Source organism: Dromaius novaehollandiae, chromosome Z (genome assembly GCF_036370855.1).
Source record: "Dromaius novaehollandiae isolate bDroNov1 chromosome Z, bDroNov1.hap1, whole genome shotgun sequence".
Taxonomy (NCBI): domain Eukaryota; kingdom Metazoa; phylum Chordata; class Aves; order Casuariiformes; family Dromaiidae; genus Dromaius; species Dromaius novaehollandiae.
In genome coordinates, this window is record NC_088132.1 from 85,344,563 (window position 1) to 85,371,770 (window position 27,208).

The 27,208-nt window shown below is 38.8% G+C and overlaps 1 protein-coding gene across 2 annotated transcripts in view; it reads left to right on the forward strand.

Annotated features, from left to right (window-relative positions):
- LOC135324928 (mucosa-associated lymphoid tissue lymphoma translocation protein 1-like) overlaps positions 1–26,115 on the forward strand; it is a 43,219-nt gene extending 17,104 nt beyond the window's left edge. The window contains exons 7-17 of one of the 2 annotated variants that reach the window (XM_064502033.1): positions 198–230; positions 1,903–1,929; positions 3,082–3,117; positions 4,908–5,111; positions 12,844–13,021; positions 14,018–14,092; positions 15,181–15,308; positions 18,727–18,876; positions 20,429–20,586; positions 21,415–21,540; positions 22,650–26,115. In XM_064502033.1, the coding sequence (XP_064358103.1) occupies positions 198–230; positions 1,903–1,929; positions 3,082–3,117; positions 4,908–5,111; positions 12,844–13,021; positions 14,018–14,092; positions 15,181–15,308; positions 18,727–18,876; positions 20,429–20,586; positions 21,415–21,540; positions 22,650–23,114 (1,580 nt within the window). In that variant the 3' untranslated portion in view covers positions 23,115–26,115. The remainder of the gene's footprint in view (positions 1–197; positions 231–1,902; positions 1,930–3,081; positions 3,118–4,907; positions 5,112–12,843; positions 13,022–14,017; positions 14,093–15,180; positions 15,309–18,726; positions 18,877–20,428; positions 20,587–21,414; positions 21,541–22,649) is intronic. The other variant, XM_064502034.1, reaches the window with a different exon arrangement.
- The last annotated feature ends 1,093 nt before the right edge of the window (positions 26,116–27,208 follow it).

A 27,208-nucleotide genomic window follows, 5' to 3' on the forward strand; every position in this document is an offset into this window, starting at 1 on the left:
ATTCTAGTTTGGTATTCCTCAGTTTTAGCAATAATTGCCATGCAATAACGTAGTCAGTGCTGACAGACTTGCACTGCTGTAAAATGAGCCAGATTGTGGAGAAGCTTGGCAGTGACCTTTGTATTCCACTTTGTGCTAACTCTCATAACTGAGAGCATGAATTGTCTTCCAATTTTTTTTCCCTTTTAAAACACAAGGAAGGAAAGCTATGGCAGTGGAGTGCACAGAAGGTAAAGTGAACTTTTAGTTGTGAGTCAATTTTTTAAAAATTAATTATGGGGATGATAGACTGTTGCTGAGAAGCATGGGTGGCTTAAGGGCTTCAGCGGGCTTTAAAACACTGATGTGTGATGTCATGTTACTTCTGCATGTGCTTCTCCCTTCTTTGCCTTGATACCATGATCTAGAACACATGAAAAACACCAAACCACTTTCTTCATCCTCGGTGTTAAAAGTGATTTGATTTTTGCATCATTTCCATGTCCTGCACTTACAGATTCTAGTGAAATATAAAGATCTTGAGATTTCTTTGACTGGGCTCAGGAGGCAACATCCTTGTAAGAAAGCCAGAGCTGTTCAGGGACCTGAGTGACCTTAGAGGGTTGGATAGAGCTAGTTCTAGTGATTCTGTCAGCTCTGTGCCTGCAAGAGAGTGTTTCCAGCAACTATTAGGAAGACCTTTCATTCTCCTTTGCATTGCTCCAGTGTGAGCGGAAGACCTTAATCTTGACCTTAGTGTTGATACCATCCCTTGATTACTGAGCATCTCCAAGTATGTAAAATTTGCATACTAGAAAGAAACCATATATAAAGATATACACCTGCTTTTTTATTTTTATTTTTTGTTCCCTGACCTTATCTACCCAGCAAAGGAAAAACAAATGCATTCCCAAGGTGCATTCAATGGCTCTCTACCCTGTTTGTCTTGATATTAAGCTGCTCTGCAGCATTTCTTGTTCAAAGCTAGACAAAAGCTGCTTTGTTAAAGGTTTGACATTGTGAGGGGTCATGACCTATAGCTGGAAGGTGCAAGTACTAAGCATCTGCAGCGTCAGCCTGGCTTCCACAGAACAGCTTCTGAGACTGATTGTCTCTTTGAGCCTTTCACATCCGTTGTATACGGCAGCCTCCTACTTATCTGTAACTCAGCCAGCCTTTGAAGCGGGAGATAACCACTGTATTGTCTACGGGGCCGTGCACCCAAACTACCGTTTGCTTGGGTGCAACACCATTTTTCTGCTAAGCTACTGTTAGAAGCCACACTGGTATCAGTTTAGGTCACCACGCTTTCCCACATGGATGTATGAGTCTGGCTTGATAGCTTAAGATATACGCCTGGTGTTCCACTGCATGGAACAAGCCTGCCCTGGGAGACCTCCGGTGCTTCGAATAATTGACTTTTCTTTTCCGTGGTTTCCAGTGTTCTCAATAAATAGGTGAAACCTCTGGTACTTTAGAATGTTTGAAAATCAAATCAGAAGCCTCTCTGAATACACGCAGGCTATGAAGTAAACTTTCTTGCTCAGGATGTTGCTTTTTTAGCAGTCCTTAGAACATCTGTCATTCACATGGGTGATTGTGTTCTTTTTCCTTATTTGTTCGAGCTGCTTGCACGCCTGTGGGACTGAGGGTGCTATATGTTTTCCCCTTTGTTTTTGTTTGAGATCTGTTATATTGTTTTGCTGTGTCTCGCATAACTTAATATTTTGATGTAAGATTTTCTCTTCTGCACCTCTGGAAGAAACCCATGTAAGGTTAGATTTACAGAAATTTAAAGCTAAATTTTGGCATATTTTAGAAAGATTTTCTATTTTGGCTTCTACTAATATGGCATGATACTTCTATTAAAAATATTATTTGGTTCTTGTTTAAACTATGATTTATTGGTATATTTCTTCACAGAAGATCTAAGTGGTCTTCAAAAAGCTGGTAAGTGATACGTTTTGAAAAACTTTAATTTCAGATCTTCATTTCACATTACAAATCACTGAAGGCTGACTGTGTTGCAGTATGTAACATCTGTTATTTGTATGTATTCATAGCTGGGGATTTAACAGGGGCATATATCATGTAAAGGGCAGTGCAGCTTGCTGGTTTCAGTAAATTAACTTAAAGATCCAGAGTGAACCATAGGGTGGCTATTATCTTTGCAAAATCACGTAAAGCTGCTCTTTTATATTATATGCTTACATATTATATAAATAAAGAAGGAAATTTTTTTGCTTTTTTTTTTCCTGTGGCTTACTTGGACTCCTAAGTCTTAGTATGTTTTTGTTCTTCCTGATGGTTATCTGCAGACAGAAGGGAGCCTTACTGATGTAAGGTGACATCCATGAAATGTTGAGTTGGTACTTTTTGTAAATCCAAGTTGGAGTGGACTAATGTGATTTGAAGCCTGTTTGTTGTTACTGATAGAAGTCCACGTCTGGAATAGTACTCCCTGAGGCATTATCCCTGATGCTGTGTTCCCCAAAGCTCAAATCACAAATGTTATATGATTTCCTGTGTTAGACATCCAAGATATATTTACTTTTGCCAAAGCTTAGTTGAGGTTACTGAAAGATCTGTCAGTGATGTTGTCGTGATACATGCATGGTACCCAAAGCAGTAGGTTTGTCACCTAGTGTTGTTCTTTGCAGAGTGTTGGCTCTACCATTCCTCCGTGAAGGATAAAATAAAAGAATTTTACACATAGCAAACTGTTATCCCTGCTAAACATCCCCCATCTTGCATGTCTGCATCTCATTTAGAGAGGATGAAGTGTTTCAGATGTTACTGAAAATGCTGATATGCAGTTTGTAAGACTCAAAATTACACTATAAGTATCCATTATATCTTAATTTCTGGAAAGTGTTATTCATATCTTACAAGGCTGTGTTTGCTGAAAGAGGGTGAAGGGAATTAGGTAAAATAAAAACAAAAGCCGTGCACTCTTACTTTCCTTCCTAGCTTTAAATAAAATAACTTACTAAGCAAAGTAGTACTGATGGACTGTTGCTTTATGGAACATGCAGTTCATTTTCTTATGTTAACAACTGTGGTTGCTATTACTGATGATCTATTCTTTTAATTTATTTCAAGCAGACCTACAGGAACGATCAAATGACAGACCTTTTGGTGAGTAGTTTTGTAGCTGTGATGGACATATGTATATCTTATCTGGGAAACAGAGCTGTCTGAATGTGGCTTCTTTTGCTATAGCTGGTGAAATAACTCTATAGTGCATGTAAAGAGCTGCAGGGAGGGAGACTTTTGTGTGTTTTTATAGTCCTTTATAAAACTTGGTTGCCTTTTCACTAGTAAACTTGGGTGAGAATACCAGTATTTTTGATGACTTGGTGGAATGCCTGTAACTTCTCATCTCTTCCAGTTTATGGTTTCAAATTCTTCTGACTGTGACCTTAACAAGTATGTTACCCCATTACTTTGAGTACTCTGATAGTTGGGGGTAGTGGCATTAGGATGATTTCAAAAGAAGAGTGGCAGTCTCTGCACTGGGAGAGTATGCTATGTTGCAAGCCTAGCGTAGTGTGGATGCTGTGATCCTGGGCTGCAGCCGGACTAACCACCGAGGTGGATACTGTATGTATGTTGTGAAGAACAGCCTGCGGTCAGGCGTGTTGCCCTGACTGTGCCGGACCGGGTGGAACGGCTGCTTGCCTTTTCCAAAATGTTAACCACTCCCAGATCCGCCAGTATGAGTGAGTGAAAGTCCTTCCCTATCCTGGCTCATTTTTTCTAAATAGATTTGAAAACTTGTACTCTTAAAAGCATTTCAATGCCAGTATGTTTCTGTTACGCTTTGTCTGTCTCTGCTTTTAGAATAGCTTACTGTGTTTGAGACCTTGCAAGTTTTCCATCTGCAAAAATGTTGAAAACAAGTTGGGATCTTGTCTGGGGCAGTGAAATGTTAAGAGACTGAGGCTATGAACAGAGATTCTCTGCTAGACCTAGCTGTGCGTGGTTAACGTCCCTGAAGCAGGTTAAGAGGCGTTCACATGATCTTTTGTGTCACCAGAACCGTGGGACAGTAATTCTTATCAGAGACGAGAAGTAACAAACAAACTAGGGAGGAAAATGTCTTGCTTTAACTGAATAAATACCTTTCTGTAGTGTGCAATTCTTGGGTGAAAAACAGGCTGCTAGACTCTAGAGCATCTCTGGCAATGTAGTTTTTTCCCCTTCATAGCTGCTTTGTTCACTCAGGGCGGAAATACTTCCAACTTCATTAAAATCAAAGTGAATGTATCTCAAACTATAAGCATGTTGGCAGACTTCCTGCCCCCACCCCAATTTTTTAAAATTCTTATATATCTAATTGTTTTTAAGCAGAACAACAGCAAAAAAACCCTTAACAAACAGGAAAAAAAAGACTTTTTACTTCTGACTTGTAAAAGTTATTACTTAAATGTTGCTTGTTTTAGAGACAGGAGCCTGGGAGATGGGGGCATGAAACTGTGTTTTGTTTTCTTCTGTTTGTTTTAAGAAGCATAAGACAATTCAGTTTGTTTGGGGAAGCATATTGGCCATAGCTTTGCCATGAGAACTTTCATTTTTATTAAATTCCTTCCTCCTTGTATGGGGGAATTGGATAACTGTCTGTGCTTTCAGATAAATGAAAGAAATGGAAAATAGCCTTAGTGGCTCAGTTGTTGACAGATTAGCAGATCTGAGAACCTCTGCATTCATCACAGTTCAAATGTTTTGACTGTCAGAACATGCTGCAATGTTTCTTTGTTTTCTTGGATGAGAGCTGAGTTGAGTTCTAGAGTCGACGTAGGAGGACTTAAAATATTGTGTAAAATATTGAGGTATGGTACTATTTTAGCTTTAGAAGAAATTAAAGGTATTGAACCCAGGAAATATGTAAATGTGCTGTGACTTTGTTTTTTCCTTTGCCTTTGCAGCAACAGACAAGGTAGCTCTGTTAATAGGAAATATGAGCTACCGGAATCACCCTCAGCTCAAGGCTCCAATGGTAGATGTCTATGAACTGACCAATTTGCTAAGACAGCTGGATTTCAAAGTTGTTTCTTTGCTGGATCTTACGGAGTCTGAGATGCGAAATGCAGTGAATGAATTTTTACTTCTCCTGGACAAAGGAGTATATGGTAAGAACATGTGATATTCCTAGTGGAGTAAGTTGATTTTGTGATGTATCAGGTACACAAACATCTGATTTTCTTACCTCTTCCAGATAATGTGATAATAAATTCATGTGATAATAAAGCAAACTTCACTAATAATATGTATGTAGAATGGGAAAGGTAAGTTAGAAACACCAGTGGCATATGCTTTGACCTTGACTAAAAAGGTTATTGTTGCTTTATTATTGGAAAAGATAAAATCTTTGAACTCTTCAACCACACCTAAATATATACTACTTAGCTTTTCACTGCAGAGTACTTCAGTGTTTGATGGTACTGGTGTGTTTATCTGCTAAAAGCTGATGCATCTGTATAGCAGCATGCTGTGCAGAAGTTACATATTTATACTAGGAGGTTATTAGTAATAACTTTTACTAAGCATTTAAGTAAAAGCATGAAGAGTCCATTATGTCTGTATCAGTGTATTATGGGAAAGAGCTAGTAGCAGAATAGCAAAAAATGTACAAACCAAATTATACTATTGTAAAAGCTGCTCTGAGGAGAGGATATTACTTGCAACAGATTAAAGGTTTGCTCAGTTCACTGGTTACGAATCTCAGTTGTAGTTAAGAGAGAGCTCTGAGCCATGAATGTGTTAGATGCACTATATATTCCAGCTGCTTTACAACTTCTTTTGTACTCCTTCGATATGTGCAAAGATAGAAATATAGCTTTTTCTCTCCTCCTCAAACTTTATAAAGAAAATTAGACTATTTTTTCCTGAAATCCTTTCCCTACACATTTATTTAGATGGAAAATATTTGTTTCTACTACTTCACATTAAGGATTTCCCTGCAATACCAAACCTAAACCTTTTCCTAGGCTTTAACTGTGCAATAAGCATCAAGTACAATTTTTAAGGGTTACTGAGACACAGAATTGACCCTGGGTCCAGAGATGGGAAAATCAGAACTGACCTGTCTGTGTGTACCTTGCTCACAAACAATGGATGAAATGGCTCACTAAAACAGTCTGCTGAAGAGTGAAAAGAAAAGGACTACTGAGAGATTAACAGGCACTAAACAATGATTTCTTTCTCAAGGTACAACCAAAATTGTTTTGAGTCTTCTCTGATTTCCATGTGGGGAAACTGCTGTGGGAAGTGTGAAGCAGACAGTGGCTCGTTCAGGATCTGTCTGTCAATAGCCTGTCACTTATTCTGCTAAATTTCACTTATTCTGCTAAATTAGCAAAATCTCATTCTAACTGCAGTTTATCAAAATAGTGAGAATAACCCACTGTCTACTCTAGATGGCTATTTTTGTGCTTTTGCAAGGGTATTGTAGAATGCAAGACTACATGTAATCTTGAGCAGTAGTCCTTGCTGCTCATAAGACACCTTTTAAACACCTTAAACATCTCTTCTGTCCTCTGCCCTTTCCCATGTCTGCAAGTTACTGCATTTGATTAGGACTGACCAATCCCTAGATATATTTAGAAATTGCTGCTTTGCATTTTGTTGGGGGGAGAGGGGAACAGCCGTAAATATAATATTGAATATGTTCTAAGTTTGCTTGTTGGACCATTTCGATCGTTCCCTGTCTTTCTACTAGATGTCTGCAGAATGGTCTTTCCTTCTGGATTTCCATCCTTCAGGAGCTCTCTGGGAAGAGCTGCTGCTGCGCTCTCTTAGTCCTTGCACACCAGACTTTCTTAGAGAGCTGTGGAAGAGGGGCGCTTTCAGAGCCCTGACAGTAAGCTGCACTCTGATACGGGGAGTGGGAGGGAAAGGAGGGGGCAAGGGACATGGTAGCAAAGCCTTTATCTCGTGAAGTTGTTGCAACCTAAAATACACAGTACAAAAATAAGAGAAAAACATTGATTTCACCCTGTAGTTAAGATGTAATGCTGAACAGCTTGCATGCACACTCTCTCTTTTAACCAAGATTTTCAGGTTAAATAGAAAGCCTTCTTTTGAGTTGCTGGGTTCCTTTCAGTTGTCAGGATACTGGCCTCACAAAAATAGTTTTTCATTATGTCCTTGACAAGGAGTGAAAAAAATCTGCAAATCTAAATGGCTACTTTAAAAAACAATTTGAAAAGAAGCTTTTAAGGAAACCTAGTTCTCTTAAGCTGTACCTGTGCACTACAAAGAAGTTAAAAATAAAACAGAAAAAATCCTTTGTTGGGTATACCTAACAAATTGAGAGGCATAAACTGAGAATTTGATGAGCTATGGCATTCAGGGTTTTTTACTTTCTGCAGTTGTGAATAATAAAGGACTTTCCTAAGACTCCTCTTTGGGCAGAGCTCAGATACAGCTATTGCTTCCACAGAGTTGTGGAAGCTTTGAATACAGAGTTAAGGATTTGTCCTTTTCTTATGTCTTTGCACATTATTCAGGGAGTTTAAGTTTGGAGTTTGTTGCTTAAGGAGGCAGCGCCTCTAACTTTTTTTTTTTTTTTAAACACTTTAGACTTGAAATAAAGCCTAACAAAAACCCGAGGTCCACACCTCTAAAGTGTCCTGCAGTACAATCATTAAGGTGTTGTTGCCCTCACAGTATAGGCTTACATTACAGGTAGAAATTAATCTACAGCATGCATACTGAAAGGTATGTTTAACACACTTCTCTCCTGTCTCTTAAGTTCTTGAGTTACACATTCATTTATAAGATATCTATAGTAGAATTTTAGTAATGTTTTTGAACTACCCTCCACATACTGCTCAGGAGGTGCCTTCTCCTCGGACAGTGAATAACCAGTCAGGTCTGATATGCATCACTGCTATTCTTAAGTCATTTTTCACATACTTGGATTCTTTGTCGTGCTTAAACTTGATTTGGAGGACAAAGGGAAAGGCAGAACTGGCGGCCCCGTGTTCGCTGGGGGAGGGTGTGGTGGAACTGTTCCACTGAGCAAAAACCTTCATGTCTTATGCAGAACAGACCACCTGACTTGGAGCATAAGGAAGGTTCTTCTGTAGGCTTCGAGCAGTTTGCTGCTGACTGCCATTATTTTTGGCTTTTTTCTAAAAGCTAAGGTTGCATAAATGACTGGAGAAATTATTTAGGACAGACCGGAAAGCTGAGGCGGTTGTTCCATTTGGGTTGCAGAATTTCCCATAGCAGCATCCACCTAAGAAAACGTTGTTTGACTCTTTTTGGAACACAAGGTCAGATTATTTTTTAGCATGTCTTTTATTTTTACTGATGTGATACCTGATGCTCTGTCTTTGCAGAACTGGCTGATCTGACATTTCAGCATTTAAGTCAGAGCCAAAACTCACGTGATATGAAGACTGGTTATGACAGTAAAGTTTAGTAAACTTTCTGATAGCAATTTTCTTTTAGATGTACTTTGTTATACATTTGAATGAACTTTTAGATTCTTACACCTTCTGATTTTTTTTATAATTGCTGAAACAAATTTAGAAAACAAAGTACTGAAAGGCTATAATGAGTTTCTCACCAGTACTATCAGAGGGCACTTTTAAGGTGTATTTTAAGAGCTGTATTTTTCAAGGAAGTTGGCATTTCTGAAAGCTAAGCAGAGAGTTTTTCAGTAGTGTTTGGCAGTAAACTAGTTCATGATTTAAATGGTCATTTTATTCTTTCTGGATAGTGGCTATTATTATCTCGGAGCATATAAAAGATGATGTGAATGCACAAATGGATGATGATTTATTGCTTTTTAGTAGGCATAGCTCCAAATAGAAGAGGCACAGTGGCTATTCCTGTTTAGTTCTTGTTACACATACCCATGATGTCTAATGTGACACTGTGTAATTGCTACTTACTGCCAGGAAAGTGGCATTTCAGATACCATTCCTTAAGAGCAGGAGTAATAAACAAAGTGATGATGATTATTTCCTTTAATGCCTCGGTCTATGTTGTATTAAATGCTGTATGTAATCAATACTGTGTTTTGCAAAGGCTAAAAGCATAGACCCATACATTTTAAAGGCTGAAAATAATTAGGCTGTTTTCATAAACAAAGCTGTGAACATCACTTAAATGCTGATGTTTATGAAGAACTTAAACACTCAAAACTGTTGTGCCAAAGTGTCTACTGAGGCCCTCCAAACATGTTTGCTTACTCTGAGTATACAGAGACTTATTTCTGATCTTGAGTTCAATGTATTAATTTGTTGCAGATGCTGACCAGATAAGCGTAATAGTCATTTGCTGAAGGATAGAAAAGAAACCCAGTTGCTATTTTTGAAACATTTCTATTCACTGAGAAAATATTCTGCTAAGTAGTGTTCTGACTCTTTTCATTACTCTTTCTACTTTTTTTTTCTACTAGGAGAAGACGGTGTGCATCTTTTTCCCCTTCCCTTTCCTTCCCCTTCCGCAAGGCACGTTGCCGCAGGCTAAAGGCCGCGTTGGCGTTGTCACTTGCTTGACTTCGTGTTCTTAGTGTTCTGTGACATGGAAAAGTCTCTTTGTGCAAAAGGTGTCAAGGATAGTTATCTCAAAACGGAAAATTTAAATGTCATTACTATGTGGTACGCTGTAGAGATATTTTGTAGCTGTGGATGTCCGTCTTGGCTCATGAGTTTCTTTTGGCTGGTGGATGAGTTCTTATTTGCAGTTTATAGTTTGTTGCGAGACACCTACTGCCGGTCTGACACACCAAGGAAACAGCACTTGGGGTGTTTTTATAGTCACCATGGAGTAGAAACTTCATCAGTTCCCAAGTCAGTTTGGCACATCTCTAGTTATCAATGAACATGAGGCTGTTTACTCTACCTCTAGCTTTCCCTGTCGCGTAACCGGGATGGTGTTAGGGCTGACCCAGCCTTCCAGCCCAGGGCCCGTGGGGACAGCACCGTCGCTGTTTGCTGCAGTGCCGATTCCCCTGGTAGCCGGTAAAAAGCAGAGGAGAGTTGGAGGTCACCAGAGGGGCGGTAACTGGGCTGCACGCTGGAGAAGTCTTGGCCAGTATTTTCTTCTTAGGTGAGCTGACTCTACGTGTGATTGATTGACCCTGACAGCGTTGTTGTTGGTTTTCCTTACTCCTTTAGCAGTTATTTCCTGATTTAGGATGGATGGATGTTTATGGGTTGTTATTTGCTATCTGGATTCAAAGTGGTGGTATGTTCTGTTGGCAGGGAGCCGCTTGGAAGTAGAGTCTGGTTTGTCCTCAGCATGATCTATGTCAAGCAGTCTGCAAAACAGTAACTTTTAGCTGTAGGAAGTGATACTGTTATGCAAGCGTTTGGTGTGTCTAAGGACTTTATTGCTTCCTGTATAATGTCTTAAAATAGTCTGTGTCCACTGTTTCACTTTCTAATTAATGAGTCAATTCAAAGAAAGCAAGTTGTTAGTAGGCTTCAGGGTTATGAAGTAAAACAAGGTAATGAGAGGGTGGTGGGAGCATGATTAGTGTTGTGTTTTACCATGGCTATAACTCATTAATTTGAGCTTGAAAAATTTAAAGTATTATCAAAGCTCATATCTTTGCTGATTTTATTCTGCATTTTTCTTGCTTTAACACAGATTTTTTTCAGACTAGTCTTACAGAAAGTGAAAAGGTTTTAAGTTGGAGACTTGTGTTCCCTTCTGTTAGTCCAATTACTTCTCCAACATACACTCGGATATATAATCTCGGTTTAGGTCCAGATCCAAACACTATAGAAATGAAATTTAGTAGTTTTCCATTAACTTTTTCCTTAACCTGACATAATGTTAGGCACTTGGCAATTAACTTCATTTTTAACTCTTAAACTACCCCGTCTCAGATAACCATAGGAATCTTATAGTTGGCCCATTAATACTTTATGTATTTGCTGAAGTTTTTAGTTACACACAGTTAATTCTGTGCCCTTGAACTTTAATTTTCAATTGAATAAACTGTTGTCGGCTTGCAAGACTTGCTAGACTCTAGCAAACGCATCGCCATTAGGCTCTTTGTTTAAATGCATCCTTACATCCTGGGGTTTACCTTGTATGCACTTGCTGGTGCTTCTCTTTACTATGCATGTTTCCCATGAACAGAAGCTGAGCAGTGCTGACTGAATGGAGCAGATTGTGAGGTCTTGGCATAGTCCTTAATGACTTGAGAGCTTGCAAGTAAAAGAGAACGCAGGTCTTAGTTTGAAGGTCTGTGATCATCTCTCTGTATTCCTTTACACAATATGCAGGGCTCTATGAGAGAAGTATTTTCATTTGTTGTATTTATCTGTAAGATAAAGGGAAAATCATCTAGCATACCTAACTACACAAGCCGACTTCAAGATTGGTCATTTTAGTATGTTAGGGCAAGGGTTGTTTTGCATTACTGAATATTTAAGTTTTATAATGACAACTTTCATGGCTGTGTATAGTAAGAATAACAATATAAGAAGATCACGTCCATAACTAGCATAAATTGTCATATCTCTGCTGACTTTAATTCAGCTGCAGCACTTTACACTAGTTGAAAATCTGACCCATAGACAGCTATGTATGGATAACTAATATTATTTTTAGAAGCTGGAACTTGCTGTAGATAAACAAAAGCAGTACAGGGAACAGGCAGAAAGAAAATTCTGTTGAATCATGTAAGCTTCTGGTAACTGCGTTTTATGGCAATGAAAACTACTGAGATTATCTAATTTTACAGCAAATTGGTGTGGTTTTAATATTTGATTTGCTTATTCATAGAAGTAGAACTTAAGTCTTAAGTTGCAGTTTCCTTTTTTAGGGTTATGAAGATACATTATATTTTTCTCTATACAAAACTATTGCAGGTTTGTTTGAAGTTCTGTAATCTTAAACTGTTGTAGACCATTATGTATTGACACATGAGGGAGATTCTAGGATAATTTATTATCTCTAGGTAAGCATTGAAAGAAGTTGCTCATATAGCAGTTATGAATCATGAAACTGTAAAGAGATCTAGATGCGATCAACTAAAAGTGAGTTAGTTGCTGGTGGTCTGAATAATAGGAATGTGCTCTGGACTGCTGCCAAATATGATCATGGAATAATCATTCTTTTCTCTAAATGTAAAAATAGTTCTTACCCCTTCCTATACAAAAGATAAAAACATGGAGAAACTGACTGTACAGAAGAAACAGCAAAACTGAAAAATCACTGTCATAGTATAAGCAAGATTTTCCTCTGATTTCTAGTTATAGTAATTTTAAGAATTGTCAGTAGTAATAGTAGGTAAAAATTTTCAGAGGGGAATGTAATTTTAAAGATTACAGCATCTTGCAAACAAAAAATATCCAGTAACACTGTTTGAGGTTATCTTTATCTGTTAAATCTGCACCAAGTCACTACTACTCAAAGCTTTGTAATTGCACATGTGGGGAAGCTGTTTTACAGCTGGCACAGTTCTTTGCTTGTATCTTCAAGTTCTAATATATAGTACACAATTGGTTATTTCTGTTAGAGGCCAAAACTAATTAAAGCATTTTTAAGAGTTGTTTTATTTAGCTATCTTTGATTACATGTGTCACTATACAGTAAGTATTTGAATGATCCTATTTTATGAGCAAAAACTTTTATTTTTATGTCTGTGTATTATGAGGTTGATGTTATCCTTTTATTTTTCCTTCCTTTCTTCCTGTACTAACAAAGGTATATCAATACAAAAAAAAAAAAAAAAAAAAGAAGCTGCTTGGAGTAGCTTAAATGATCTTCCTCTCCCACAGACGCATGCTGTGGGCACAGTGCATGAAATCATGGCCGTGCTAGAATGGTAGAAATGTTCTAATGTACTTTCCAACTGTGTTTTCAGTCCTATCTATTTTGACCTCTCAGGTTTGTTATACTATGCTGGCCATGGCTATGAAAACTATGGAAACAGTTTCATGGTCCCTATCGATGCTCCAAATCCCTACCGATCTGCAAACTGTCTGTGTGTACAGAACATCCTCAAACTGATGCAGGAAAAAGAGACAGGACTCAATGTATTCCTACTGGATATGTGTCGGAAAAGGTAGAACTAATTAATCTGATCATTCTGGTGATTCAGCTTTCTGTCTCCACATGCAGATACTTGCCTCTTGATTTGAATGAGAGTTATTTCAGCTTTTTGTTTGTTTAAAAGTTATAGAGGGTCAGCCTTGTTAGTGAAGTTAGGCATCTTACAGAAGAAAAGTGAATGTTTTCCCTTGCATCTTTAATCATCTTTATCATTCCAGGGAGCAAGGAGAATCCATATCATCAAAGGCATGTTAGTTTGACAGAGGGGCTGAAGTACTCATTGTATAATTCTTAAGAGGCGTGGATTATGTGGACTGCTTTTATGCTAAGGAAATTGTATCTTTATTTAGAGCTTAAAAATCAGCTAGTTCAGCAGATTTTTCTAAACAAAGTACTGTTTTCTTTCCCTGTTAAGAGAAGATAAATACTATGCCTGATTCAGCTTGCACTTGAAATCAGCTCTTCAGTCAGCACTTCCGAAAGTCAGTCCCTAAGGGCCATCTATGTTTTGTAATAGAAAATTGCTAGTGCCTCCATGTTTGCAGAGCCTGTCAACTTCACTGCTAATGAAATGCCCGTGATCTAATTCAGCTTCACAATTTGTTATCCAAACAGAAAATATTGCCGCATAACCCGTGCGTCGACATTGCAGACACCATGATTTCAAGGAAAGAATTCAAATAGTTTTCATTGTAGCCTAAAATGGCTAGTCATCATCAGAGACTTCTTGCAGAGATTTTTGCCAAATTCAATATTGGTTAATATAGCATGCCCTCGTTAGCGTGCCCTCATTTGGATAATGCATGGTACCTGGCTGTGTCTTTGCAGTCTTTTCATGAAGAGTTTTGATGATGCTGTTTTTTTGTCTTTAGCTGTCAGGATTCATTCAGAGTTGTAAGAGGGGAAAAATACTGTGTTTCTGAACTAAGTTGCATGGTATCTTGAATAACTGTAGAGTTCGTAACTGTTGTTATTTCTCAAATTATATTTGTGTTTCCATTTATTGCAGAAATGAATATGATGACACAATTCTCATCTTAGATGCTCTGAAGGTTACAGCCAACATTGTTTTTGGATATGCAACGTAAGGAAACTCTTTTTTCTTGCTGTGCCACAGAGATTTTTGAAGCCAGAACAGACCACTGAGATTGTATAGCTAATCTTTTAGAGAAAAACGCCAATTAAGGTGTTAAAGGGCCAATAACTTATCCTTTTCTGTATCTTCTCGCTATCTTTTTGACTTCATTCCTCAAATCATTCAATTCACTGTGGGATGTCAGGGAAGAAGCCAGCCAACTGTAGAAATGCATATTCACTGATTTCCGTTAAGTAATATTCCTATTCAGACATAGGCTAAAGCTAGTGATAGAAGTGCGTCAGCAACTCTGAAGTTGCTAAACAGTGTTCCTGATTTTTATTTAACTAGTTAATTGTAGGAATGCTCTAATTGTAATCTAAATACTACTAGAGATTAAAAATCAGAGGAGGAAAAAGCAATGTTTACCCACAAACCCATAATGTTTCATTTGTTTGTGCTAACTTATTCTGGGAGGGGTCCTCTCTCATTGTGTCCTGTATGTTGCTAGTGGGATTTACCAGTCTTCACCTGTGCACAAGGTCCAGTACTGTGGAGCACTTGGACTGTAACCTACATGCTGCACCCTATGTGGTCATGTGTCTCCTGTGTTAATACAAATTAAATTTCTAGAAAGCATATAGGTGTTAAACATACAAATAAATTATTGGAAGAGATTGACCACTGCTTTTCCTTTTTAGGTGTAAGGAAAAAAAGCTGCAACTGCAATTGAAATTATTTGAGGAGGTTACTTAAGCTGAAATTTAAATAACTTTTTCACTCTTAGTTTTCAAATGAAATGCAAAAGCTATTGACTAGAAATAGTCAAGAGAAATTGAAGCTCTTCATAAAAACTGAATTTGACATCATTTCTGGTATGGTTTTGTTGTAGGCGTGAAATCTTCCCAGATGAGTTGGCTGCAAATGAGCATTGCAATGCTACAAAGAGCAGGCCGGCTCTAGACTTAACCTGGTTTTCAAATTGTAGGATTTCCTTCCCTCTCATTCCCAAACAAAACTTTACTCTGTCCTTATGTTGATCTTAAGTCATATAACATTTATAATGTCTTTCGTTGTCCGATATTGTGATCTCACAGGTGCCAAGGAGCAGAAGCTTTTGAAATTCAGCACTCTGGGTTAGCCAATGGAATTTTTGTGAAGTTCTTGAAGGAGCGTTTGTTAGAAGACAAGAAGATTACTGTACTGCTAGACGAAGTTGCGGAAGGTGAACTCCAGCTTACTGCGTTAACCGTCTCAGCCTGTATTATTTAAACACTTCTTTGCTTAACTGTCATTCTTCTTGTGCAGCAAATGTGGTACCCTTCTTTAAGCTCTTTCTTGTTGCATTTTGTTAAAATATCAGCTTTACCAAGAAGTGGGTGCTATTAGGCAGCAGATGAACAAAGTTTACCATTTGTAAAAGAGATTTGAGCTTCTTTAAGATAGCGGTATTACACTCCTCTTTTTGATGTACCTCATTGCATGATGAACTACTTGTTCTGCAGTGTTTTTCTGCATGGAGCTTTGAATTGTCCATCCACTAAAACTGTACTTTTTGGTCTCATGGTGTCAGATGCTACTGGTAGTCCACTCATTTCCATGTTCTTCTTAACAATCAGCTGAGTCCTACCTACCACTGAGTGTGCTATAGTGATGATGATTATTTGCTCTTTAGCAAAGAGTGTAAGTGCGTGTCAAAGGACAGTCAACTGTTTTAGTGGACTGTGTTTGGTTACTGTCTTCTATAATTGGCAGGAGAATCAGTAAAGTGAAAACTGCTGAAAGAAAATGTGTTGCCTCTGTGCACGCATTTCCTCAAAGCACAGAGGAATAGATACAGCCATTAATAAAGAGCTGTCTCTATTACCCCATTATTTGTAGGTAAATCATTGTCCTTTTAAATAAAGGCACTGTCTGGCTTCCTAACATTAGGGAATTCAAATCTACATAATCAACTGAGGTCTCCTGTGGTTTCCAATATACTTGGTGGGACAGCAGGTCTGTAATGGAAGCCATAATTTGGCTCAATCTGTCTTTTGGCTCTAAAAAGCAGAAAAAATACGAAAGGCTCCTAAATGCACAGTAGAGTTGTCAGCAGGTGAGACTGTTGAAAGTGGGAGGCAAAGATTAAAATGATAGAACTTCTGTCAGTGCTCTAGTGAGGAAAGGTTGACTAGCTAAAATATAAGCGTGCAATCTGTATCAAAGTGATAGCAACAGGAATCCAGCATACTAGCAGAATGTGAACTGAAATGGTGCTTCTTGGTTACTATTTCTTTGTCTGGCTTATCTTCCTTGTCTTTTTGCTTTTTGTTGTACATTGCTTGACTAGATCCCATAAAGCAAACTTACTGTTCATATTTTCTGTTACCTATTAAACTTTTCATGAAATTTCTGTGAAAAGTTTAATGCAACTTGTTTTCTTCAGAAGAAGTTGTCAAAATTATTCTGAAGAAATAAATAAGATCTATAGATGTTAAGACTAAAATGTTAATCTCAAAACTTAGGGTTGAAATTGATTGTTTTTGCATGAGGAGACGTTTTTCTTTTGCAAGACTTGCAGTCAAGCAGTGTGCTTTTTGCATTAAGAGTTGTACTTTTCGTTTATAGTACCACTCACTTTTGCCACTACCTAAATACAAAGGAAGAATTGGAGGACTCGCTTTCCTCTCCTTCGCAGTAGAGGACTAGAGCATGAGAGCTAGCTATAGCTGTGTTTCTTTGAAGCCTTGCCAAAGCTCTAGTAAAGCTCCACCTGGTAGATGCTCACCAGCTGCTTCACCTAGGCCCAAATTCATTAAGCCAGCATTACTGAAACTTCCTTATGTTGAAGTAGGCCCTTCATTCATTTCTTCCACCTTTCTTGCCTTCTGAGACTTTCTGACTAGTCCTTTTTTGTGGAAAGTGAACCTCATAATGAACCCAAACCACCATCAATGTTGTCATTAGGTATTTAAACATGAATGCCCACATTCTCCTGCCTTGAACAGGCTGATAATTGAAGTAATAGAAACAGACGCCCACTTACATCTTTGTAATGGCCACAGACCAACCGCTCTTTCTGCTAGTATAAAAAGTTTACAAATTGTGTACTGAAGAAGCATGCAAAAACATTCTCCTCGCCCTCTTTCCCTTGTCACCCTTTTTGTTGCTGCTTTTGAGTATGGGTCAGTATCATCTGAATTTTTTCTCTTTTTTTTTTTGCTCATGGCCTCTCTGTTAGAGGACACAGTCCTGCCTGTAGCCATATCCCCTGACTTTCCCAAATGCCATGCAAAATATGATTGAGGATCTCTTACTGCTTAGTCTGTACTGTCAGGTTAATGTCACACACTCTAGATATCCCAACACATGACCCATTACTTAATTACCTCATTCTTCTTGAGCTCGTAGTAGAGAGAAAGATTTATCATGGCGGAGAGTATGAAGGCAGCTGCTGTTGGGATTTGGAATGGAAATTAGTGTCCCAGCAATGAGAGAGAAGAATAAGGAGGGAGATAATGTAGAAGGCAGAGGACAGCTGAACAAAATTCAGAAGCAGTACGTAGTGCTCCGGCTGTGTGCGAGTTCCACGTAATCAAACAGAAAAAGAGGATCTGCAGCAGTTGTTTCAGTCAGCGTGTGTGTGTGTGCGCACATTTGTAAGTATGAGGAAAAATTACATCAGGTGACAGGGACGATGTCATTGTTGTCAGTATTACCAGGTATTGGGTTTTAGCAAGTACATTGCTACACCGATAACATTTGAACATGTTCCAAAGAAATGTTCAGACTTAATGTTACCTATGAATAACCTTCATCATTTTATGTTTCGCTGAGTAGAGGGGAAAGATTACCTCCCTTGAGCTGTTGGCGATGCTTCTCCTAATGCAGCCCAGGATACCATTGGCCTTCTTGGCCACAAGGGCATATCGCTGGCTCATGGTCAGTCAGTTGTCCTCCAGGACCCGCAGGGCCTTCTCTGCAGAGCTGCTCTCCAGCAGCTCGGCCCCCAGCCCGTACTGGTGCACAGGGTCATTCTTCCCTGGGTTCAGCACCCTGCTCTTGCCTCTGTTGAACTCCATGAGGTTCCTCCCTGCCCATCTCTCCAGCCTGTCCAGGTCCCTCCGAATTGCGGTGCAGCCATGTGGTATATTAGCCACTCCGCCCGGTTCTGTAAACCCCTGCAAACTTGCTGAGGGTGCACTCTGTCCCTTCATCCAGGTCATTAATGAAGATGTTAAACAGTGTTGGCCCCAGTATCAATCCCCAGGGTACTGCACTAGTTACTGGCCTCCAGTTCATTACATTCTTTAGAAATCGCTTCCAATAGTATTAATCACATGCTTAAAGTTAGTCACACAAATTACAGCCTTGCTGAGTCAGAGCCATAATATTGCTTGAACTAAGTTTGAAAAATGTGTGAACATCCTGAAAAGCACACATGCCAAACCCTCAGAGTTCTTTGGAGATACCCGGCATACTGCTTTAGCCTTGAATGAATGAACAACTGAGAAAGGAATACCTTTAAAAATGCAAGTTTACATGGAAGTCCCAACACTGTCATAACCACAGCAACCAGACACATTTGTAGTGCTGTAGTTAATTTAGTTAGAATTTCCACACCATTGATTTTGAAAGAAATTATTTGCGTCTTATTTTAGATATGGGCAAGTGTCACCTTACCAAAGGCAAGCAAGCTTTGGAGATCCGCAGCAGTTTGTCTGAGAAAAGAGCATTAACTGATCCCATTCAACAAACCGTATCTTCTGCAGAGTCTCTGGCACGGAATCTACAGTGGGCCAAAGCTCATGGTACAGTACCATCTACTTTTAGATGATCCTACTTGCAAGGTGGGAATTTCATATTAGGGTGTTACATCGCTTGAACTAAAATAGTTCCCCCAAAAATATGGGGATGAACTTCTTACTAATCTCTAATTCATGGAAATATTTTTTTCATGGGCTGTAATATTAAATAGAAGTGGAAGAAATTCAAGTTCATATCTGAATTTACATTAGTATTTTCAGATCTCAAACATTCTTGGTTTGGGGGCTACCTCTACATGAGATTTTAATGAAAAATGTGACGTCCAGAGTTTAAGACCAACAGACACTGTAGGGGACGCTTACGATGTCCATCTTTGGGATAATCACCCTATGCTCTGTTTATATTTGACATTTCTAGGTGATTTTGTTACATTTCTAGGACATTAGTAATCTCATTCTAAAGCATCTAAAATCACCAGGTGAACTGTGCAGTAAAAAATGTCCTCTACAGTGGTGGAAGTGGAGTTTTAGGTAAATACAACTGAGAAAGCTAACTAAAATTAGGGTGAAAGGAATTCTAGGCTTCCTGACTTTTTTTTTTTTTTTAGTAATGTGGGTTTTTTAAGATTTTTCAGCTAAATACATTGGAGTATGATTTAAAATTTCTGTGACAGTTCTGACAGAGGCTTGGGGGCCATTTTTAAGACTTAACTAATTAAAGAGGCAGGTTCTTTTACAGACATAGATTCTTGCTTGTGGATTCAAGCCCTTGATTCTTGTTTGGTAAATGACTGAAATACACAGCAAAAATTCTAAAGACAATGTTATTTTACAGTTTATATGTTTTAATCTCTGCATAGAAGGGAATGTTTTTGGAATTTGGGAAGAGAACAACCTTTTATATTTGTATAAAGGTATATCTATGTTAATGTTGCAGTATAATAATTCCCTTAAAAATCTACTTCATGTGGGAGTAGAAAAATCAGTACAGAGCGTACAGACACAAAATGATGTTGATCCTCAAGCTCTTGTAGATATTTTCCTATGGTTTGAGCAAGATACAAAATACAGAGAAGGGAAGTGCTGTGGACTAGTATTTGTGAGTATGTACAGATGCTGTGGAAAGAGAAAGAGTGAACCTGAAATTTTTTGTTCTGCTGTCAAATTCAAAGGTGCTTAAAATGTTTTAGCTGTAACTACTATATGTAGGAAGTATACTGTATTAACCTTTCTAGTTTGATTAAAGATACAGCATAAGCAAATTCTTGGGGCAGTGAGCTATATTCTGGTTACATCAAACGTTGCTGTGCTGATTGCAGAGAGATTGGAAGAAAACCGGCAAAGTGGCATTTGAAGAGTCAGCTCTCTAGAGCAGTGTCAGTCAGCTACCGTGGGATACTGCACGTAGAAAACAGTATTGCTGCCTGGTTAGCTTCTAATAGTTGCTTCAGTATAAATACATAAGTGATAGGTAGAGGGAGGGCGGGAGGAAGAGGTCTATACCTTTAAAACTTTTGAATAGCTTAAAAAAAAAAATAAAATAAAAAAGACATGTTAAGTTTTATTTAAAATGTAATAAAGTGTTATTTGTTTGCAGAGCTTCCAGAAAGTATGTATCTTGAATTCAAATGTGGTGTTCAGATTCAGTTGGGATTTGCAGCAGAGTTTTCCAATGTCATGATAATCTACACACGAATAGTAAAGAAGCCACCTGAAATAGTAGTTTGCAGAGCCTACGTTACAGACTTTGCGCTCGTAAGTGCTTCCTTTTGATGTTGCAGTGATCTCCATCCACTCAAGTTGACAACAGTCTGGTCTGTCCATGTCAGACTGCACCTTTCATAATAAAATGAATGTAAAATGTTAAAACCAGGTGCATGTGTGTGCACATATGTGTATATGGATATCTATGTAAAAATGAATCTCTGATCACCTTTTTCACTGTCCTTTGCTTTTCACCATCTAATATCCAGTACATATGTTTAATTAAAGACATATAATGTCAGTAGTCTCTATGAGAGCTGAGGACAAATCTCTCATGCAGGACAAGTTTTATTTGGCTTTAACTTTACAGTTCTTTGCACCTGAGTGGACTCCTGTCCAGGTCCACTGACATTACTCAGCTGAGCAGTGTGAAGTGAAGGATGAGAGTAAAACCAAAAGCTTCTCAGAGGCAGAAAACATTCTTTCTGTAAAGCACTTAGGACACTACTGATGCTTTATAAATAAAATCTGATGCTTTTATAAGTAAACATCTGAGTTAATACATGTATGTATTATGCATGTTTATAGCCCAGAGAATTATTGTTATGGTACCTTATTTCATAGTAGGATTTAGGTAACAGAGAGCAACCTTTAAGGAAGCACAGCAAGTCTGAGAGGAAGCATCAGCAAAAGAGAGTAACCTAAACAAATATGACCTGTTCCACCTGTGATTAGCGATGATTTTAGCAGCTTTTGCGTGTTATCCAAGACTGGTGTTTTCTTTCCTTTTAAGAAGAAAACGCTGACATTAATAAAGGAAATGCTCCTAACTATTTTAAAACTGAACTCAATTCAGTTCTCATTTCTTTCTTGCAATAGGACCTGGATGTGGATCCTAAAGAGGCAAATAAAGGAACTCCTGAAGAAACTGGAAGCTATTTAGTATCAAAGGACCTTCCCAAACACTGTCTGTACACCAGGCTAAGTTCACTGCAAAAGCTAAAGGTGAATATATTTGTGAAGATCACCTTGTGCATATTGTGGGGAGGTTCTATGTTTCATAGCTCAATGAGATTGAAGTAGAGTTGCATCTTAGGAAGTCATCAGTAGGAGATGAAAATGTCGTACATCATCTCCTTCCATTCCAACGTGTGCTCTTGGGCATGTTTTTGAAGGCTTCTCACTGTAGCATACCATGGCACCGTAAGTTTTTTTTCTGTATCTCTGTGTTGTGAGCATCTGTGCTGGACATCACTTGGGATGTTGTCCCCAACACTTCTGGCAGGTGGTGAAATATAAATGCTTCTAGAAATGAAAACTATCAGGTGAGCAAGTATTAACCAAAAAAAGGTACTCACAGAAACAAATTTTGAGGTACTTTCAGATAGTCAAGGGGACAGAAACATTAGATTAATTTTACTGTCATCTCTGATAAGCAGGCACTTTTGTGAGGGAGGTTGTGTTGCTGACTTTGCCTGCAGTAGCAGGAAACCAGATTTTCTAGCCTGTGAGATACCTTGTGCACACAGACTGAAATGTGATTCAGATCTCCTACTTGCATGTCCTGTACAGGGATAGATTGATTTGGATTACCTAAATTTTAAGTGGAATTTGAAGCAGTAGAAGGAAATTGGACCTTGAATAAGCATGGAATGCACCTAATTCCTTCATAGCTTACAGTGATTAGGCTGAAGAGCTATGAGACTAGCACTGTCTGATAGAAGCATCTAATGTCTGTCACATGGGTCAAAAAGGAAAATGCGGAAAATAGCCCGAAGAAGACCAGGAAAAGTGTAGCAGGGTAAGAGACTGTTGGAGATGTCTGACTGCTTTCATGGGTGTAAGGAGAGTTTGCAAGAATTTTAGGTGAATAGACTCCTCTTGGAATCCCACTGATTTCTCAGGTGTATTAAGCAGCATCGGTCCAGAACCTCTACCTTTCTCGTAGGATGTATGTAGTTGATGAGGTTAACAGTCTTGCTTAGTGTGTGTCTTTAGCTCCTAAAAAGGTTAGTCTCCTTCTCCAGTAAATTATCTCCCTGGAGAAGTTTACTGTATTGTTTATTTGGGGGGGGGAGTATAACTTTTTTTTTCCCCTCCCCCTTCCATTGCAGGAGCACTTGGTCTTCACTGTTTGCCTGCACTATGAGTATCCAGGAATAGAAGATACAATGGATGAAAGGAAGGAAGTTAATGTTGGGAAGCCGCTTATTGCTAAATTAGGCCTTCATCATGGATTCAAAAATAATAGCTGTCTTCAGACTTGTTGCGTGGCTAATAACCCTTTTCATAAACAAGTGGAATCAAGTCCAGTGACAACTAAATACTATTTACATAGTCATCACCAACCAAATTCCTGTCTAGGGGTTTATTATCCAAACACTGTTTGTTCAAACAACATTAGACAACCAGAGGCATGTTCTTGCAATGGGACTTCAAGTATGTTAACTTCAAGACACGAAGTACAGAATTACTCACCACCTGTGGAAAAGAGTAATGTACCAGTAGAGACAACTGATGACACTGTTGAACTAGAATTCCTTCTTTCTGACAACCTCAGATTCTCTAAACAGCAATAGCTGTGATGTGTGCAGAACGGACCAGAGTTTCATTCGTGAACTAGCGAACATCCACACTTCATCCATTTTCTGGAGTTTGGGGTCTTTGTGACAAAGGGATTAGAGGGCCTGCAGATGGTACTGAGGCTGAGGGTGTGATGTAGGTTGGTCTGTTTTACTCTCAGGGAAACCTTCTCAGATCCAAAGAGACAAAACTGGACTGACAGATTTAGGAATGAAAAAGCATGATTTCTATATTTTCTCCTACCATTTGAAGTCTGATACAGGTAAAAACCTGACCTCTTCTGAGTTCCCCATTCCATGAACTGGGAGGCAAACAGCCAAAGCAGAGAGGCAAGCATGTATCCTGTCTCCTGTAGGGAGAGAATGCACCAAAACCTGGTGCTGGTTTCAGAGTCTCTCCTGAGAGAGTAAGGCCTTGGGTCTTGCCCGCTGCTTCTCCTCCAGTACCTGTTGGCATTATAAGATTTACTCTAAACATGTTTCCTGAATCTTGTGTTTTCAGTTGACAGAGGAATTGCTCATCCTGTACATAAACAAAATAACCATGTATAGTAGTCAGAGGCAAAATGTTGACAAAAGTAAGTAGGAAAAGGAATTTTCATGTTCTGTATGCTTTAACTGGATTTTTAAAAATCTGTTAGCCACAAAATGGTAAATATTGTTTGATATCCAGGTATTTTCAGACATACTGCATTAGAATAAGATTTTTATATATTAGTGTATGTTATAACAGCCTCCTGTTGAGCATATAAGATAATATTTAATGTAACTGGCCTGAGCAAAGAGGGAATTTTTCCAGAAGAGGTGGTGAGTGTTTTAATATTCCCGTGTTAAAAATCACATCTCCTTCAATCCTCAGTTTCTTTTCCTGCTCATGTACACATTACGATCAATTGTTGGTGCTCTGCTCCCTTGGAGGTAGCTAATAATCAGCTCCTATTGCATTCTGCTTTCTCCTTTCTGGTCAGATGTCCAATACTTGGTACTGATGGATGAAGAGCAGTGCAGGAAAAATAAAACATGTGAGGAGGAAAGAGGAACTGGGCCAGTAAACTAGCATTATCACTTTCTTTAAAGGCATTAGATTACAAATCCTCAGAAGGAACAAAGTCACAGATTCATACTGTGGTTGATTGCACTCATGAAAATCTTTTTCATGTCAAATGTTTTTAAGATTTTTATTGATGTGATTTGTGGAGAGGTGGTCTTCTGTTCAGGATGAACAATAAATTGAAATGTGAGATGTGATTAAAAATAACGTTCATGCTTGTTAAAAGTGCCTCTGTCCATAACAAGTGAAGTGGTGTGTGGTCAGTCTCACAGTAAGACATGCTGAAGACTGAAGATATTTGGGAAAGATGAATGAAAACTTCAGGGTTGGTCGATCTTAAGTGCAGGGATGGTGTTCCTGAACACTAGCCCTTGCATTTTTGTGGTGATGTAAAAAGAAAAAAAAAATCCCACTCAATTGTTTTCCAGGCCAAATTCATTCATCTTCTCTCAAATAAAGATGTTGAAGGAAGAGAAGGAAGAGTCTTACCCACAACTGTGAAAACCTAAGGTAATGATTCCAGCACACAGAAACAGATAAATGATCAAAACTACTTTAAACCGAGTCTGCAGAAGGTGAAGGACACTTGCTTCACCTCTCTGCCTGATACTTACTGTATGTCATACTGCAGCTTCTTCTGCCTATGTGCATTGGCTCTGGAGCTCAAAGGTGGGATTCATCTCTCTGTAGACCAGATGTCAAAAGTAAGTTAGTCTTCTAGGACCTCTAGCCTCTGGGACCCAGAACTTCACTGTTCAGTGTGGAGGCATAGGCACCTTCAGAAGGCAAATGATCCCATACTGAGAGATAAATGAACTACTTTCGTGTGGTGCTTCATTACTTGGTTGACCAAAGGAAGCGTGTGGAGCTAGCTTGGGCTAGCTGCTTAACTTTTGAGATACCTCAGATTAGGTGCGATGAAGGAGTTGATCTGAGGTGACTCACTTGTAATAGGTACTGGTCTGGGGAAAGGAAGCTGGCAAATTTTTTGATCTGTTTTCAGGAAAGGGAAATTCTTGCTTACCAAACTGCTTTGCATGTACAGGTTGAGTAATTCCATTCAAAAAAGGCACATTAACTTCTTAAATGTTTGGGTTTGCTTCAAAATAATGAAAAATCTGTTATTTACATACGTGTATCTGGCAATTAGTTTGAGAACATTTGGAGATGTTTTATTTGGTCTTTAAGTCTTGATGCTTTGAAAGGATAAATATATTGATAGTATGCAAGGTAATTACTGTGCAAGGGAGTTATATGGGCCTCTCCTGCCCTGATAGTACTGATAAGCAGTATTGCTTTGATTAAAACTTATTTTCCCTTAAATTACTTACCCTGCCTTGAAATAACTTTTGATATTTGGAAAAATCACTGTGGTGCTTTACATTAAATAGGTAGCAAATTTTTTTTTTAAAAAAGAATATTTGATTCTCATTGATATGAGTGAGAAACCAGATTAACCCTACAGCTGAGAATGCTGCCTTCTGGTGGGATCTTATATAGCCTTATAACATTTTGGCTGGACGAGGACAGAGATGCTGTTTGTGGGCGTGACAAGTCTAATCCAGCTTGGAGTATCAACAGAATTGTTAGCTAGATCTATTGATCTTCAGATTTGTCTGCACTGAAAGATGGACATACCATGCTAGCAGATATACATGGATGTTTGTTTATTTCCACAATGACAGACATGATTGAAGCAATCTATAAATGCGCTTGATTTTCTAATTTTCTTCTTTGGAGAGTATTAAATAGTGAGTGTTTTTTTAATGAATAAGATGTTCCTATGCATTAATTATTCTGTATAATTGACTTATAAATCAAAGTTATAGCTTGAGGTATGATCTAGTACTGTAATATTTAGCTGACACTTTGTCACAGTTTTCTATTTTGTATGGAGACTTATTCCTTTTCTTACTGTAGCAATAAATTATGGTCCACAAAAAGATACGTCTGTGCATATGTAGTTGCTGTATTTTTGTGCTCCTTGTAGTTTTAAAAAAAAAATACAAAACTGGATTAAAACGATGCTTATAATAGGAGTAAAGTTTCCTTTCCTTAAGGAAAAAGAAGAGTAGATCTGAACCATGAGCTTCAGCTGAAGTTAGACACATCTGTACTCTGGACCTGTACACATATTTCAAACTGAGCATTCAGTGATGGAGGATAGTTTTTACAAGTTTATATGTCTTCTAACTTCTGATATCCTGTTTTTCTTGCTGGTTAAGCCTAGGTGATGTTTCTCCATTGTCTCACAGAGGTGTCCAGACTGATTTCAGTAACGTGTTGTGGGGTTGCTTGAGAAAGGTGGCTAGAGAGAGAGTCTAGTTATTAAACCTTAGAAGTAGCCTGAAGAAAGGTGGGGGACTCACTGACTGTATTTTCGTGTTTTTCTGCAGGTATACTCCATAACACGGGGCGGGCTTGCAGGACCGGCGATGCTGTGTGCGTGAGTAACTCTCCTGGGGTGGACTAGAACGGGCTGTGGCAGTCAGCAGGCCATGGCAGCAGAACAGCTAGTCAGTGGTCTGGGAATTTTCCACTGCATACCGTATGTTTAGTTTCCAAGTTTTAGTACCTGGTCTGAAAAATGAATTTAAAACCATCTTTATTGACCTACCTGGGAACCAATTGACCTTTGAGGACCTGTACCTAAGATGCTTGAGGCGTAACTATGTTTGAACATGGCAAAGAGAAGATGATTGAAGTAATACCGTGCTGCCAGAGAGACAGTGCCATCCCTTCCACTGTGCTGGCTCTGGGCTCGCCTGGCCCATGGGGGAGCAGCTGAGCCCTGAACTGTCTCTCCTGAAGGATCAGATGAGCTAAGAGTTGGTATGATGGAGGATGGGATTTTGTGCCTGGGACCACTGGATAGGGAAGAGGAGCAAGGAGGAAAGGTGGGAGTGGGGCCAGTGCTGAGCATCAGCAGGAAGCTGTTAGAGCGGCTCAGTGACTATTAGAGCTGAATCCTTAGGACTGAAAGAAGGTCACCTGTAGTGCTTCTGAAAGCTTTGCCCCTGAAATCCTCCTGAAATCATTC